Below are 17,854 nucleotides of genomic sequence, written 5' to 3' on the forward strand. Positions count from 1 at the left end.
TCTCACATCTTATTCTGCTTCATTTCCTCACTCTTAAACTCCTTTCTTGCTACATTACTACCTTTATCCTGATGCTGAACTGATGTCTCTTTTTCTTTCATATTTTTGGAGGTAGATTTCTCCTTTAATTTCTTTGCCATAATCCTGGTGACACTCAAGTTTTCAGGTATATAAACCCCACTTTTAATTAGGTTGCAAATTTGCTGATACTCTAAAATCTATCTTTTCTATTTGCAAAAAGCATCTAATATTTTTCTTATTAATAATCTGTACCCTATTATTATACAGCCCTGTGGCTATTATTGACTAGAAAAAGAGAATTGGGGAAAGCTATTTCATTTTTGAAATAAAGTGAAAAGAAGTGAACACTTTTATGTCATTGCTAAAATGTGTTCAAAGAAAACAGTAATAAATAAACAATACAATAGTTTTGAAATGTTTCCAATGTAAGAGTTTTTATTCTGGTTCCACACTCAATTAGAGGTACCTACAACAGACTACAAACAAAAATAATTAGGAAGGACTTAATAAAAATTGCCAGAAATCAATAATTTTGTTTTGCAGATCTCACACAAGTTACTAGGTCTTCATTTCAGTCTTAAAATTAAATTATAAAAATCCCTAATTCAGATGAGATAATCAACTTAAAACAATTCTGCAGCTTCCAGGTTATAGCTGCAGTTTCTGGATAATAATTACATTAACTTGCCCCCAAAATCTTAAAATCCTATGCAATAATCTGTCAGATTAAACTTTTGGGTATGTAGAGTTTACCAAAAGATTGAGTGTAGTGTTGTGAGGACAGAGAAAATAATAGGATAAAGAATGGTTAGAAAAAAGCCAGAACCCGTAAGTGTAAACAGACAGGAGATCCAGGTGGGGGAAAACAGGTAAGTGTGCCTGTTCTACAAATAGGGTAGAAATGGGTAGAATGAAAGGCAGCCTTACCTCAGCAGAGGGGCTAGTTCCACAGTGTTGAGTGGCTGAGGTCTGGGCAGCCCTGGAGGAATGTTGGCTCTTAAAGTTGCCACTAGACTGCTTTAAGGTTTCTCAGAAGTGGTCCTCAGCCCTTTGCTGCTGTGGGTGGCTCTAGGAGGGAAGGGCAGGGCTGCTTGAGGTGGAGGTATGGCAGCGATGGCGTGGCTGGCTGACTCCTAGACCCTGGGCCGAGGACCTTCTCTGGGGAGGTGGATGTCAGCACTATTTAAGGGTATTAGAGTTTTTGCCATACTGGGAACTAAACTGGCCTGGAAACTGGGGAGTAACCTCATGTATACTATTCTTGAGAGAGGTTTCAGGGTGTTCCAGCGATAGGTGATGTCGTGCCCCTCCCACCTTGGGGTTGGGGTGTTTCTTGGGGTAGGATTCTTGGGACCTGATGCCAGGAGAAGAGTCATCTGAGTCTGAGGACATCATCTCCTGGAGAGGCAGCCTCTTGGCAGGTTTCTTTTTCTTCTTTCTAACATTCTCCTGTTTTAGTTCTCGTAAATCCCCAGTATCAATTTCTTTGAGTGGCCATATTAAGAAAGTAGAGTTCTTTGTGTTCACATCCTCCCTACAGAGAGAGAGAGAGACAGAACAGTGTAACCCTGGTCTTGTTGGCTGCTGTGTTTACAAAGACGTCCAAGCTAGCCCTGAGGTGTTTCTCAGCTCACTGTCCCTTGGCCTTCTTCCCATGGAATGAAGTCACAGAAGTCCTGTGGCCTCTGACAGTCTGGGCTGAGCTTTATTCCATGCAGGTCATTTCCACCAATCTTTGATATCTGAGCTTCTGTGGCACAGAGAACCTAATGTCATTTGAACTGTGTCCTGACCAAGTCAGTAAGTGAAGCAACAATTCCTGGCCAAGAAGTCCCTTAGCATGCCTCCGCAGAATTGACCTGTATTTACTACCCCTGGATGATAAGCTTGGGTACATCATAGTTCAGTTCATTCCTGACATAGTGACTGGAGCTTGCACAGTAGAGATGCTCTAGCTCTCTTAGTTTTCCCTAATTCCTGTATGGCATACTATCAGAAAAATGTCCCCTAAATTCAAAAGCAATGTGATTTTTAATTTAATTGACATTTGATAGGACTATGAAGTTACAGAACTAGTCTTATTGTTTAGAAAAATGTAGTGTACATGATCAACTAATTTTGACAGGGGAGCTAAGAATTCTCAATAGGGAAAGGACAGTCTTTTCAATAAATTGGGAAAACTAGAAATCCCCATGGTTCCTATCTTACAACGCTCACAAAAATAAACGTGAAATGGACATAATCAAACTCCCAGAAGATAACACAGGGGAAAAACTCCTCTATACTGGTTTGGCAATGGTTTTTTAGATACAACACCAAAAGCACAAGCAACAAAAGCAAAAGTGAACAAGACTACATCAAATTAAAAAGCTTCTGCACAGCAAAAGAATCAAACAACAAAACAAGAAGCAACCTAAGGAATGACAGAAAATATTAGCAAACTATATACCAGATAATGGATTAATGTCCAAAATATATAAGGAACTCATACCACTTAATATCAAGAATAAATAAATTCTGCAGAATAAACTCTTATTTATTCCTGGAAAAAACTAATAATCCAATTAAGTAATGGGCAGACAGCCTGAACAGACATTTTTTCTAAAAAAAGACATACAAATGGCCAAAAGATACATGAAAATATGCTCAATATCACTAATCACAAGGGAAATGTAAATCAAAACCACAAGGAGACATCACCTCACACCTGTTAGGATAGCTATTGTCAAAAAGACAAGAGCTGAGGGTGTGGAAAAAAGTGAGCCCTCGTACACTGTAAATGGGAGTGTAAACTAGTAGTCACTATGGAAAACAGTATGGAAGCTCCTCAAAAAATTAAAAATTAAAATGGAACGACAATATGATCCATGAATCCCACTTCTGTTATCAAGAAAACAAAACAAAATAAAAAAATAACAGAGGTTGGCAAGGACATAGAGAAACTAGAACCCTGGTACACTGTTGGTGGAAATATAAAATGGTAAAGCTGCTGTGTGGCAATTCTTAAAATATTAAAAATAGAAATACCATATGATCCCTCAACTCCACTTCTGTGAATATATCCACAAGAAGGAAAGTAGGGACTCAAACAGATATGTACATTCACGTTCACTGCAGCATTACTCACAACAGCCAAAAGGTGGAAGCAACCCAACTGTCCACCAACAGATGAATGGATAAACAAACTGTGATATATACACACAAAAAGATATTATTCAGCCTTAAAAAGGGAGGAAATTCTGACACAGGCTATATAACATGGATGAACCTTGAAGACATTATACTAAGTAAAATAAGTCAGTCACAAAGGACAGATACTGAGTGATTCCACTTATATAATATACAAAGACTAGTCACAATCAGAGAGACAGAAAGTAAAATGGTGGTTGCCAAGGGCTAGGTGTGGAGAGGGAATGGGGAGGGCTTAGTGTTCAATGGGTACAGAGTTTCAGTTTGGGATGATGATGAAATTTTGGGAGTGGCTGATGTGATGGTTGCAGAACAATGTGAATGTACTTAATGCCACTGAACTGTATGCTTAAAAATGGTTAAAATGATAAATTTTATAATATGTGTATTTTATAACAATAAAAAAAAATAGCCCAAGCAACAGCAGTAACATTGGAGAAAGTGTCCCAGGAGGCCAGAAACAAAATTATCTTGAAATAGGAGGCCAGCACCTATGTGGATGTGTAAGTTCTGTGAGACTATGTTCTCAGAGACTTATCTTGAAATCACAAGACAAGGTTGTAACGCCACCCCTGCTCTGTAACGTAAAAAATCTTGCGGCTCAGTTGGTTAAGTGTTCGACTCTTGACTTCGGTTCAGGTGATGATCTCAGGGTCATGAAATCAAGCCTTGAGTTGGGCCCTGCACTCAGTGGGGCGTCTGTTTGAGACTGTCTCTTCCCCCTCTCCTGCTGCCCCTCCCTTTGCTTGTACCCTTTCTCTCTCAAATAAATAAATCTTGAAAAAATAAAATAAAAACCTACCTACCACATTACAATCAACTATCCCTCACATTGTTGTCTCCCTCCTGAGCAGACTAAGTTAATATGTTCTATTTCCTTTTCAGAGATGTCTTCTATTTCCCATGTATCAGGACTGGTCATAGTCCAGTCTACCACCTATAACCTCTCAGAAAGAAGAGCAACAGGAAGGAGGAATGGGAAGTACAGAGAAAGGCACCCAAAGATTAAGATAGAAGAGAGGCTGACCTGCCTACCTGAAGAATACCAGGAAGATGACTATGGAAAGAACCCAGGAAATCACACACTACCAGGATAATTACAATCTAAGTAGGCAATAATGAAATAAGAAGTGTTGACGTTATGCCAAAATGCAAGTAATATATTATTAAGTGCAGAAAAAAGTCACAATGTATGTTACATTTTCCTGTGGTTATTAAAATTGTGAACACATAAAGATGACTAGAAAGAAATCTTTCCATCAAACTGTTAATAGTTGCCTCAGGGAAAAGAATTCTAGTAGTATTGTCAACTCCACAATTATTTTTTATTTTTAATAATATTTTATTTATTTAAGATTGAGAGAGAGTGAGAGAGCGTGAGAATGCACCTGTGTGTGTGTGTGGGGGGGGGGTAGAGGCAGAGGGAGAGGGAGAAGCAGACTTCCTGCTGATCAGGGAGCCCAATGCAGCGGGCTTGACCCCAGGACACTGGGATCATGATCTGAGCTGAAGGTAGATGCTCAACTGACTGAGCCACCCAGATACTCCACATACTGCACATTAAAAAAAAATTTAACTGTTATAAATAAGGGGAAAAATTTTGATTTTGAGGAAAAACAACATAGCAGAGAAAATACACTCTAGAAGGACTATGTCAAAATATAAATGGTGATTACTTTTGAAATATGGAACTATAGCTGGTTTTCATATTCTTTTTGCTTTTAATTTCTAAATTATATTAACTAGGCATACTTTTGGAATAAGAATAAAAATTGGCAAATTGTCATGATCAGAATAAAAAGCAGACCAGGATTTTAACCAAGAAAAAGCCTTTACATTAAGTAAGCAGATGCTGCTCAGCTACCCCATTTACTCTCCAGAATCTACTGTCGACCAAGTTCAAGATATTCCACAAGGAAATGTCCCTTTGTAGAAGGGGGGGCAGGGTAGGTGTGAATCTGATGTGAATTCTTATCCACCTGCCCCCCAAAACCATGTACCCTCACACTACTCCATCCAAACCCCTCTGAGGAAAGGGGAAGGTGGCCATGCTCCTGACTCTGGCCAGTGGGTATTATCCATCAGCATACTTGGAAAGGCCCTGATAAATGGCTTTCTTTTGTCTTATCTCATGCCAAAACCAAGAAAAATTCAGTGTCCTATTAATTAGTTTAGGCTATAGGTTTGTTTAAGTATGATAAACAGGTCAAAATTACATGTGCATTGTGTCAGAGGGTGGGGGTAAGATGAGGGAAGCCAGGCACTGTGTCTTCACTGGTTCTTCAGAAGCAGCCAACCCCACTTTGGGTAAGAAAGCACTGAACACCTACTCCACACTCTCCTTGGGTAAAAATCCACCTCATTTGCTTGATTAGTGTCAGCTCATCTTGTCCTATTCTCACTGGTTCTCTGAGGCCTCATTTCTTTTCTGCCCTATGTGTTTATCAGAAAGCTGGTCTCCAAACAGGAGGACCTACAGGGTAGATGCCAAGTAGGTGTCTGATAAAGACCACAAGGCCCCTGAGTTTTAACAATGGAAGGAGGAGAAAATGGAGAGAATATTATGAAAGTCCAAATTGTTACCACTGGCCCTCAGGGTGAACAAATCTCTATGACTCTCAACATTCTCTTGTTCCCGTATTAGAGCACCACAGCACACTTGCCACAAACAGGCAATGGCATTTGTCTCTCCGGATAATATGGTACATTCACAAACAGGGTTTGCTGCTGAACTGCTGATTTTTCAGGGTTTTGTTCCAGCCTAGGAAATGGGGCTCCTAATCTGACCAGAAGGAACGAGGGGGCTAATAACATACTGAGGCTTAATGATTTCAGATGCACAGCTCCTTCTAAGGGAAACACAGTCACAGTGACAGGGCAAGATTATGGGAAGTGATTCATCTCATGTAATGTCAGAGCCAGCACTGAAACTTGAGGTTTCAATCAACCACTTAATATCACTGCTGTCAGGAAGATGGTGTGACGGTCCCACACTACACAGAGAAAGGGAGGAATGTTAACCAACATGGAATTATAATTTCTTTGGGGACATATTCCTAAATCCAAATGGCTTGATGGAAAATGATTCAAAAGGCTAATATTCAGGAATTGGGAGCTGACCCCAGACTCGGATAAAACACATCTGAACCCTAGGAGAGTGGTCTCCCCTCCCACAGACTCATACACAGCCATGTCCCCAAGGTCACACAATTATAACCACACATCAAGAAGAGAACATTCCTTGCCTTCAGGATCTCAGTACCCAGCAATTTCTTTCAGACACCCATTGATTTTTTTTTTTCCGAGCAGAGAAAATGATTAGTTCTCTCTGGCTTTCCTGATCACATTTAGAATGTTGCTAATTTTTTCAAGAAATCCAACTCCCTCAAAGTGAATCTTTTTAAGGAGGAGACTCAGAAGTTTGCCCCAAGGCTTCCTCTGTCAAGAATGAAGGAGGGATCCTAGCTATCGCTGGGAGGGATATCCAGCCAGTTACCTGGCACCAAGTACAGGGATTTAGCTCAGGCCTGCCAGAGGCACCTTGACTGGATGAGCTCATAGTCCCCAGCCTGTCCTCCACCAACCTCTCAGTGAATGGTTGAATAATGCCTGGTAAGGGCACTCCCCTTCACTGGAGAAAACCAGAAGCCAGAGCATCCAACCCACCAGGCATGCTTCCCCAGCAACAGCACCAGTGGAGGCCACAGCCTTCTGATAGGAATAGGATCCCCGGGGAGGAATCAGGGAACAATTCTGCTGGGAGTTCTTTGTGTGGCAAGGAGGGAGGATGCCAAGTGGGGGGAAATTCCTCCTGGTCTGCTTGCATCTTGGAATTAGGAGAAATTACATGTGTATCCTCTAAACAGAAAGTTATAGCTAGGTTAGGGAATGTTTTCACTCAGAACAGACATCTCTATGCCATGAAGTATATAAAAAAGCTCAGGGACATCACTAAAAGCAGGTAAGGCAAGAGTAATCACATCCCTCCATCAGGCACACTCTCAGAAGGCATGTACACCTCCCTCAGCTGTGCTGCCAGAAAATGCACTCATCGTGTGGCAGAGGAAAGAGAAGATCAAGGCAGTAAGACCCTCAGTTGATTTCACATTGTAAATATGGTGTTACTACAATTCTCTTCTTTAAGAACTAGTTATTTGGAATTTAGTATGGGTACCATATTGGATGATGGAGGACAAAAGTCCTCAAGAATCATTTAAGTGTCAAATTTTAAGCTGAAAATAAAAGTAGGCATTGACTTTGACCATATTCACTCAGTTTTGAACTTGTTACCCACCAGATACTTCCCTTCCTGTCCCTCACTGTGTGTGGCCCTCAGTTAGGAACCAGAAGAGGGGCCTGCAGGAAATACTCTGTCACCCACAGCTGAAGGCCTCAAGAAAGAAGAAAAAGCAGGATGCAGAAGATGGGAGAGCTGAATGTCTGGCATCCTGGTGCATGCCTGGGGCCATGTGCCCCTGTCTGACCAACCCCAAAAGGATGGTTATAGGGGATTCAATATTTTATTTTATTTTATTTTTTTTTTTTAATTTTTTTTTGATTTTTTATTTATTTATGATAGTCACAGAGAGAGAGAGAGGCAGAGACACAGGCAGAGGGAGAAGCAGGCTCCATGCACCGGGAGCCCGATGTGGGATTCGATCCCGGGTCTCCAGGATCGCGCCCTGGGCCAAAGGCAGGCGCCAAACCGCTGCGCCACCCAGGGATCCCCGGGGATTCAATATTTTAAAGTTAAATGTGGTCAAAAGCTGTTCCGTTGGAGTTGCAAGCTACTGCACAGTTCTTTTAGCAGCCCCTGAAGAAGGCACTGGTATTTTTTTTTAATGGTCTCATTTACTATAATGATATAAAGGCTTACTAAAGAAAAACCAAAGGGGGATGGTACCTTTATAAAGCACATAGGAAGGGCTCCTGATGAGAAAGGACCTACCGGAAGGAAATGCCAGTGGAGATACAAAATAAGATCTACATTGTCAGTCTGTGTGCTCACACTTGCCAGCCCTGATTACGGAAACAGAGACAGATTAAACTCTGAATTTAGCAGGTTGGACATGACTTCTACTTAAGAGAATTAAATGCAGTCTCTTGCTAGCACAGAGGCAGCTAGAGCAAAACAACAGTGGAAGTTACCATGGGGAGACTAGAGAGTCAATGTCTACTTCCGCTGGGGAAAGCCCTAGAAACTAGGGGAGATAATTAGCATCTAAGAGCTTTAAATAAGGCCGGGGGCAGGCCTAATACAGAAAAACAATTAAAGGCTTTTCAAAGCATAGAAAGAATTGAATTTTAATTTGAAAATAGGATGGATAATGTTGAATTTAGTGAAAATAGTCAATACCTAGACACATCTATTTATATTCCTTTCAAATGTATTGTAATTTGGACATCATTTTGTTTGAGTAGGATTTTGAGATTCACAAAAAACGTGCTATAATTTTAAACAAACATTATACTCATCTAGAAGAGAATGAAGAATTGTGGATTTTCAATAATAATACTGAAAGATCTTCTATGAAACCATGCACCTCTCAAGGAACAATGCTGGGCATCCACTAGTATTTGTTCACTGGTTCATTCTTCACATAGTCTTTGGGCACATCCTAAGAGCTGGACCTTGGCAACTATGATTTAGATGGGGACAGAATCTGGCCCCTGCTTTCAAGGACACGTGCCTAACAGGAGTGAGAAACTGAGAAAGTATATGGCCCAACAAAAGGGAAAGTTTCTGTAATGAAAACCTCTCTAGGATGCAGTGGGATCACTTTATTGCATAGGATGGCTGAGTCTTGGAACATGACATAGTGATGGTGATGCTTGAGTTCAATGTTAGAGTTCCCTGATGGCCAAGGGCAAAGAATAACATTCCAGGGAGGGAATGCTTAGCTTATACATAGCACAGAGCCCTGAAAAAGCATGGCATGGGGAAAAAGCTACAAGTAGTTTAGTATAGTTACACTCATAGCCAACAGTTAAGGTTCCTTGGGGAGGGAAGAGAAGGCAAGAGAGGGGAGACATCAGCCTATGAGACTGCCCATACATAGTGTGGCTGTGAAAGGAGGGAGGATGCTAGATCACAGTGCAGAGGGCTTGTGGGAGGTTGCTTAGGGGATGACTAGAGAGAAGTGAGGCTAGGGCGGCAGGCCTGGGTCAGACCCACAAGAGGCTAAGCTAGAACAAGAAAGGGCATGGGAGGGAGAATCTGAAGGATTTTTTCAGTAGAGGTGGAGCAGGAACAGATTTGCATACAAGGAAGATTCCTCTGCTCAGCCCTTCTGGAAGAAGGCTGGGACTGTCCTGTGGCAGGAAGAGGCCAAAGGCAAGGGCCTCAGGAAATGAGAGGCCTGACCCAAGGCAGTACAGGTCCAGCAGAGCTGAGAAATATTTGCAAGTTAGGATCAATATAACTTGGAGACCAGTGAGGTGTGGTGGGTGAAGGGCAAGACGAAGCCTAAAATGACTACCAGATTTCTGCTTGGAAAACTGTGTGACTGGCAGGTGGAAAAGAGAAATGAGTCAAGGAAGGCAGAGATGGGAGTGGGTCTGTGGAGAGCTATAATTTTAGGACTAGATATGTTGAATTTGAGATTCTACACTCAGGTGGATGGCTAGAAATAACAGGATTCCTGCCATAGGCTGAGCTTTATCCCAGGCATGCAATGACCATCTCTAATCCTCAACCCCATCCGAATCTCACTGTGAGCAAACAAGCTCCTAGATGATAAGCAACCCACCAAGTGCACAAACTAAATGAGGCTGGGGCTGGGATAGGAATTCAGGTCTTAGCTTCTAAGGCTCTTTCCACTGTAGTTAGCAGCCAGGTCTGCACGTTACAGCCAGTGGAGAGCTTTTAGAAAAGTTCGTTCCAGGCCTCACTCTCAGAGGCTACGATTCTGATGCCAGAGCACAGGGGTGGTCTGGGGTGGAGAGGGAGATATGAGGTCCTTAGTGTAAATGGAATCATGGGAGCAAGGGATATGGTTGAAATCGAGCAGGGAGGAAATGTAGAGGGGGGAGGAGCCATGACAGGTCTCAAGGGAAGGAAGGGTAGTTGACAGAGTCAAATAGATCATAGACCGAAACAGCATGCACAGTCAATGTGAGCGTGGGAGAGGTTCTGAGTGTTTCCTGTGGACTCAGCTTCATGAAGGGATAAAGGAGGAAGCCAACACCCAAGGCTCCTTCCTTTGGGGAGGGAAGAGAAGGCAAGAGAGGGGAGACATCAGCCCATGAGACTGTGCATACACAGCAGCGTAGCTGTGAAGGGAAGGAGGAGCCAGATCACAGTGCAGAACCAAGGGAGTTCTACGGATTTAGGACTGGGGGTGTGCGAGCATGCACTTGTGCATGTATGTAAACAGGGGAGGCAGACTCGGGTTTTTGCTGAGGGGAAAGAATCAGGAGAGGAGGTGGGGAGATAGGAAAGAATCCAGGGTAACTGATGGAGCAAGAGCCGGACCATGGGGACAGGCTCTGGAGCCTGGTGGGCAGGTCAGCCTTGGATAAAAGAGGGCACTTTGACATCAGGGGGAAAGGCAGAGGATTCTACAAGCCCAGACGCAGGGGGTTAGGGGGTAGGGAAGAAGTGGAAGAGAGAATGTCTGATGGTTTCTGTTTATGAAGTGCTTGCACTTCAGGCGAATGAAGGTTGGCACCCAAGACAACCCAGAAACTCCAAGTGAAGCTGGAGGGAGTTTCCAGGATCCCTTTCCCTAACCCTTGCCCCAAATCCACCTTCACCTCCAAGTCATGGCTATGACTCCAGCTGTGATGCTGCCCCTCACTGATTGGCCCAATAGACTTGGGTTTTTGCCTGCTTTCTGGACCTCAGCTTCTTTTATTGACTTTGTTTTAATCTAGTTTTTTTTTTTAAGATTTTATTTATTTATTCATGAGACACCCAGAGAGAGAGAGAGGCAGAGACACAGGCAGAGGGAGAAGCAGGCTCCATGCAGGGAGCCTGATGTGGGACTCGATCCCAGGTCTCTAGGATCACACCCTGGGCTGGAGACGGCGCTAAACCACTGAGACACCTGGGCTGCCCTAATCTACTTTTCCAGCTTTTAGTAATCCTACTTCCTCAGATGAAAATGTATTCACCCCACTGTAGCCCCTGAAAACCGCCACCCACCCATGCTCACCTGGGCACAGGCAAGCCCGGCCAGCATCTCATTCTCACTCCCTGGCAAGAGGAGAAGCAGACAGTTGATTGGTCCCAACTGCAATTTAATCTAACTTTTGCTTTACAGTGAGACTTCATTAGAAGGCCTTGAACCCGGGGTGCACTTGGGTGGCTCAGTGGTTGAACATCTACCTTTGGCTCAGGGTGTGATCCTGGGTCCTGGGATCGAGTCCTGCATGGGCTCACTGTGGGGAGCTTGGTTCTCCCTCTGCCTATGTTTCTGCCTCTCTGTGTGTCTCGAATGAATGAATGAATGGAATTAAAAAAAAAAAGAAAGAAAAGAAAGAAAAGAAAGAAAAGAAAAAAGAAAAGAAAAGAAAAGAAAAGAAAAGAAAAGAAAAGAAAAGAAAAGAAAAGAAAAGAAAAGAAAAGAAGGCCTTCAACCTGGGGACCTGGGTGGCTCAGTCAGTTAAGCATCTGCCTTCGGCCCAGATCCCATTGAGCCCCACGATGAGCTCCCTGCTCAAAAGAGAGCCTGCTTCTCCCTCTTCCTCTGCCTATCACTCCCCCTGCTTGTGCACCCTGTCAAATAAATAAAATCTTAAAAAAAGTCCTTGAATCCTTACAAATAAAAGGGGAGTAATTCCTTCAAATTCATGACAGGATTGAATGCTTTCTGAAGAGTCAGTAAAATAATGTTGCATTTGAGATTAGAACCAGATGGAAAAATAACCAGCAAGTAAGAGGTGTGATGTTGAAAGAATAATAATGATAGAACTACATTTTAAGGGGCGCCTGGGTAGCTCAGTCCTGTATGTCTCTGCCTTCAGCAGCTCAGGATCCCAGGGTCCTGGGATTGAGCCCACGTCAGGGTCCCTGCTTAAGAGGGGAGAGCCTGCTTCTCCCTCTCCCTCTGCTTCTCCCTCTCTCTCTCCCTCTGCTGCTCCCCCCTTTGGGCTGTGCATTCTCTCTCTCTCTCTCTCTCTCTGTCAAATAAATAAATAAAACCTTAAAAAAATAGAGAACTACATTTTAAGCAGAAGGTCCTCCTCTACCTCTGCTTTTCTCCCCAAGTATTTAGGGATCATGAATCCCAACTCTGAAACAGATTAAAGGTGCAAAGATATAAATAAAGTTCAGGGTCTACTCACACTTTTGGATCCTCCTGAATCAGGGGTGATTTTATGTGAGAGCAAGAGAGAGCATACTTGTTCTGGCTGATCTTAATAAGCGCACTCCGAGGGCAAAATTCCTGTAATGATATCAAAAGGGTTCACGCGACTTAAATCAGAATGTCCACAAGTTACGTGGAAGTTTAATTTAGCTTGATCTGTTATAATAGCTGCTAGCCATTATCCTATACAGGGTGACACTTACGAGGGCAGTCAAATGGCAGAGCCTGGTTTGGTAATTACATGCAGAATAAAAGTCATCAGTGACTCCTCTCGGTTATTTCTCCACATCCTGGATCAGGTGCCGAGGCCATTCAGGTAAGTTGTACACGCTTGCCCAAGCACGTGCACGCACACACCCACACATCCCTCTACAGAAGCACCTTCCTATCTACCTTCAGGTCAGCCTTGCCCACCTCATTCCTAGACTCAGAAACTAGAACCACCACCCCTTGCCAAATGTGCCACTTCAGCCCCATACATCTCTACAGAACTATCTCCAGTGTCTCATCCTTCACCATGACACTGTTGTTCTAGTCTCCAAGGCCTCGCTGCCTTATGGGTAAATTCCAAGGTCCCCCCCTGGGCTTTGAGGCTCATTCTCAGGGATCCTAGGACAACTGCTTCATCTCTTCACACCTGGGGCATGCCGAGGGACATCTCTCTAAATGTCCCTTGATTTGCTTTCTCCTCCCTTGCCTAGGACATATCCCCAAAGTGGTGCCTCATGTCAGAAAAGCTTCTGATCCACACTGCCTCTCTCTCTTCCTTGCCTGCTGCTACTCAACCTTCTACACTGCTGCCTTCTAGACCGCTTTCTTTACTGTCATTCAGAAAGCTCCAGGAAAGTCTATTTTATCTTTAAAAAAATTGTTTTTCTGGGTTGATGAGAAGGTGTCCCTTTCTTCTTTTTGTTCTATCAGATTGGAAACTGCTTTTGGGACCACTGGCTGTAATGGTCTTCACTCTTTGCCCTTAATTCTAAAATTCATTTACCACGACCTCTCTTCTGATGGATATATTTCATGCTATAGCCAAGAACTCACTGGATATTTTAATTATGTATAGTAGGCAGTTGGGCACAGAGATTCGGAGTACAGGCCATGGAGCCAGACTGCCTGGGTTCAAATGTCCATTGTCCTGCTTACCCTATGTGTGACTTAACCTTTGCTTCCGTTTCTTTATCTTAAAATGGGAATAAAGTACCTGCTCACAGTGTTTTGAGCATTCAATTGTTCATTACCTATAAAGTACCTGATTGGTACCTGTGGCACATAGTAAGTGCTTAATAAAGTTAGCCACTGGTATTCTGCTTCTTACTTTTGTCTTGCTAGTCTATTTTCCAGACATATTAAATGGTCCACCAAGACTTATTTCTATTAAAAATGTCATTCATTTAAGTAATTTAAAAAGCAATTTTGAGAATCTTCTCTTCATCAGAGGCTGTGCTGGGGCTACAAAGATGAAGAGGTCACAGTCCCTGCCTTTAAGGAACTGGGAGGTTAGCGAGGAAGCTGGTGTGGGGAGGGGAAAGCACAGTGTGCAGGGGAACCCCAGGGCCTCAGGAGGAAGTTATAGTTGAGCAGTATCTTTCCAGTGACAGAAGGTTCTGTGGAAAGGAGATGGGAGGGTTGTCCAGGAAGAGGGAAAGACTAGGGCCTTGGAGAAGCCCATTGCATTCAGGAGGCAGTGAGCCTTCCATAGGGCTGGGGCCCTGCTAGGGTCAGGCTGGGCTTTTCCTCAAGCTTGATGAGAAGGATGAGTGTGTGGGGAGTGGTGGGGTACATCAGGCAGACACATGACATCGTCAGATCTAAAAACTTATACGGAGCCTTTCTAAAGCAGTTAGGGAAATTCACAGGGAACACAGGGAGGGGAACAGAAGGCCAGAGCGGGTTGAGTAGCAGCAGGCAAGGAAGAGAGAGAGAAAGGTACTAGAAGAACCTGTGGAGGACAGTAGAGAACGAGAGTGAGCCTGCCTAGTTGTAGTGTAGCAAGGTATTGCCCAGAAAGAGGGTGGGAGGGTGGCAAGGAGGGTGCCCAGAAGTAGCAAGGTATTGCCCAGAAGGAGGGTGGCAAGGAAGGTGGTTAAAGAAGCCACTTTCTGCCTAGTGAGAAAGCCCTTTCCTCCATGAAAGTCTACTTACTCTCCGGTTGTTACACTTCAAAACTGTGTAGAATTTATCTTCAGCCATATCCTGATTTGGAAGTGCTATGACAATGGCAGGGACATAGAAATCAAATCCGTTGGGTATCACAATTTTGGCAAAGACATAATCTCCAACCTGTAGATGAGAACGTATGTCCTAGCAAATATTTTGCTTATAGATCTTATACGCAATGTTAATATATGCTTGATTTAAAATGCCCCAAGATAATTAGTAAGTACCGATGTTACCATTCAAATATATATTTTATCTCAGCTAAGAAAGAGTCAACCATTTCAAATTTCTCCAGGCTCACCGGGCCACAGCTGGAATTTTGTGAGCACCAGTTTTAGCAGGACTTCTTCACCTGACAAGGATCCCAGAGTGGGGTGGGGACGGCTAGCAAAATGGCAAGGGGTCTGGAAACCATATCCCACAAAGACTGGTTGAAGGAATCTATTTCATATAAAGACCAGGGAGAGATATGAACAGCATCCTCATGTATCTGAAGGGCTGTCACTCAGACAATGGAATGGAGCAGGTTTGCTCCATGTTGTTACAAAGCACACACCTGGAATCCACAGACAAAAGTTACAAAGAGACAGCCTCTAGCAGAAAGAAAATATTATGAAGGGGCATACAGAGGCTGGTGGACACTTGTGAAATGGACAGGCCCAACTGTCAGGGGGCAAGTACACTAATGGATGCTCTGGGTCTGGCCAGAGGAAGTGGCAACAGACAACCAATGTGGAATCCTGAGTGCTCATTGGGTACTTTTCCTCCTGGCTCTTGCTGTCAAGAAACAGCAGTGGTGGAGCTCTGGGGGGCTTTCTGTCTCTTCTCTAGCCTGGGTGCTGGGATGAAGATGCAGCACTGCTTTTATGACTTTATATGCAGATCAGAACACATTAGCCTGGCTCACCTGTGGAAAGCATGTTCAGGTGTAACCATGTTATGATATCAAGGTCTGGCAATGTCTATGATGTCAAGGGAAGCTCTACTTCTGCCCTCATTATTTAAATTGCTTTTAATATATTCTTTTACAGTTAAAGTTTCAAGGGTGCTAGCAGTTACAGCAGTTCTTCCCCAATCATCTACTGTCTGTAAAATGACAAGGACCACAGGTCCTAATGCAAGCAAGTCTATGCAGTCATGAGGTTACTTAACAGGGTATTAAGAGATCAAGGTGAAGCAAAATAGTTGCCAGGCAAGGGGCCATAACAGGGGTCACTGCTTTTTCCTGCCCAAACATAAGCTCCCTGAAGGAGCCTAACCAGATGTTCAGCAAAGGCCTGACAGTGGCCTCACCATTCTGTTATCCATAACTGTGGGGATGGTGGGAAGGGCACCCAGAAAAGATCACTGTAGCAGGTACCTGGAGCAGTGGGCAGGGCATGGCACCCCCCACAGGCGTGATGAACGAGGTAGGCACAACCTTGGTGTCTCCATACCTGAAACCCACCAGTGCATGGGTGGGGCTCACACACTTCTTCACAACCCCTGAAAGGAATCAAATTTAAAATAAAAAATAAAGACAGATAATGCCCATTCCCTTAGGCTTGCACCATCCTGTTGGTTGCCTGTTTAAATCAGTATGCCCCTTTGATCTCTCCATGAGATCTATATGATGCATACTGGGTTGACCAACTCAGTGGTGAAGTGCACAGCTCTGGTCTGGAGCACCTGCTGAGCTGAGAAGCCTAAAGAAGATGCAGTAGCTTGTTTGTCCAGCATCACCAGCAGCAATCCTAACAACATCATTCCTAGAAACAAATATCCTCTCCCTGGGTGCTTCTCACCATCTGATTTCCTTATTTACTTATTTTACCCATATTTCCTTCTATACTCCTTACATATAGAAAATCAGTGTTGTTAAAATTGTGAAAGTAAAAGGAAATAGGAACTCCATCATCAACTTTTCATCTAATATTAGATAAATGAAATGCTAAGTAGGCTGAACGCATCCCACGGCTTCCCTAAAAGGCACTACCAAAAAATGAACAATGGAAAAAGACGCAAGAAGTTTCCTTGTCTTTTAGTTGTACTCAAAGGGATGATTAGGAAAAAAAAATACCTCTTTTAAGGTTCACATGTTTTGTCACTTACCCTAGTTGAGATTTATTTTCCTATCATAAAGGGATTATAAATATTAAGGGAAGTTTTGACAGGGATACTTCCCCAAGCAGCAGTAAAGCTGCAGTCAGATTCCTGCTCCAAGAGAGAAATGTGCATGTCTCCACCAGGCCTGGCAATGCTGCCTCAGCTCGCACGCTTGCCTTGGCAAAGTCCCATGGCCTTTTATGTGGCAAAGAAATGGCTGGTGTTTTTCATCTTGAGTTCATGTCTCTTGTTTTAAATGGCCAAAGAAATGACAGCCTTTTACTTTTTTTTTTTTAACATGCACAAATACACACACATGAAAACCAGTTCCATTGGTGTGTGTTTTCTCATTGGATCAAAATGTTCAATTTGAATTTTGAAATATTCTTTATACATTATTCACATGTTTGCTGCCATAAACTGAATTTATCCTTTTAGTTAGAAAAACAAATACTACTTTTTAGAAAGAATTCCTACTAGGAAAGCAATGAAGACCCACTCCTAATTGAGGAGAATGCTCACAAACCTCACCCTGGCAAGCCCCACACCCCCTCCTGCGGTTCACGGCAAAGGTCTGGGCTGGCACACTGACCAGTGTGATCTTCCTCAAATTCCTGGCCTTTTAGAATCAGGTGTGTCCAGTCATAAACCTGCTATGTGGGGTTTCAGCTGTTTGCCTAAATGGAGTCACTGTGATAGAGACTGGAGGCCACAAAGTCTAACCATTTATTATGTGACTTTCACAGAAAAAGTCTGCCAATCCCTGCTCTACCTGATTAGATCTAGACTTTTTGGTATGTTGCAACAACCTTTTTAGCTCCTTCCATTGTTTTCTTCTTTGTACAATCTCTGCAGAAGGGGGACCTTGTTTACCTGCAGAAGTTAGTGCAGTGTTTCCCAGCCTAATGTTAGAACCAGCCTCACCCTGTGGACAGCCTGGCTGGCTGTGCTCTGGGAGCTGTAGGACTAAGAGCTGGCCTGTTGAGTTATGGCTCAGCCTCTGCATTTGCTCCTTCTCCAACTGATTAAGGAGTTGCTATCATTTCTAAGTCCTGATTCAATATCGGTATCTAATTTTGTTCTTGTGC

The 17,854-nt window shown here is 43.3% G+C and overlaps 1 protein-coding gene across 1 annotated transcript in view; it reads right to left on the reverse strand.

Moving 5' to 3' along the window:
* Positions 1 to 404: 404 nt before the first annotated feature.
* Positions 405 to 17,854, reverse strand: part of VWA3B (von Willebrand factor A domain containing 3B) — a 207,217-nt gene continuing 189,767 nt past the window's right edge. The window contains exons 24-27 of the mRNA XM_055328114.1: positions 16,042 to 16,166; positions 14,667 to 14,804; positions 12,499 to 12,599; positions 405 to 1,555 (exon numbers count right to left, since the gene is read on the reverse strand). Coding sequence (XP_055184089.1) covers positions 1,201 to 1,555; positions 12,499 to 12,599; positions 14,667 to 14,804; positions 16,042 to 16,166 — 719 coding nt within the window. The 3' untranslated portion in view covers positions 405 to 1,200. The remainder of the gene's footprint in view (positions 1,556 to 12,498; positions 12,600 to 14,666; positions 14,805 to 16,041; positions 16,167 to 17,854) is intronic.

This window comes from Nyctereutes procyonoides, unplaced genomic scaffold, assembly GCF_905146905.1.
Source record: "Nyctereutes procyonoides isolate TBG_1078 unplaced genomic scaffold, NYPRO_anot_genome, whole genome shotgun sequence".
Classification (NCBI taxonomy): Eukaryota; Metazoa; Chordata; class Mammalia; order Carnivora; family Canidae; genus Nyctereutes; species Nyctereutes procyonoides.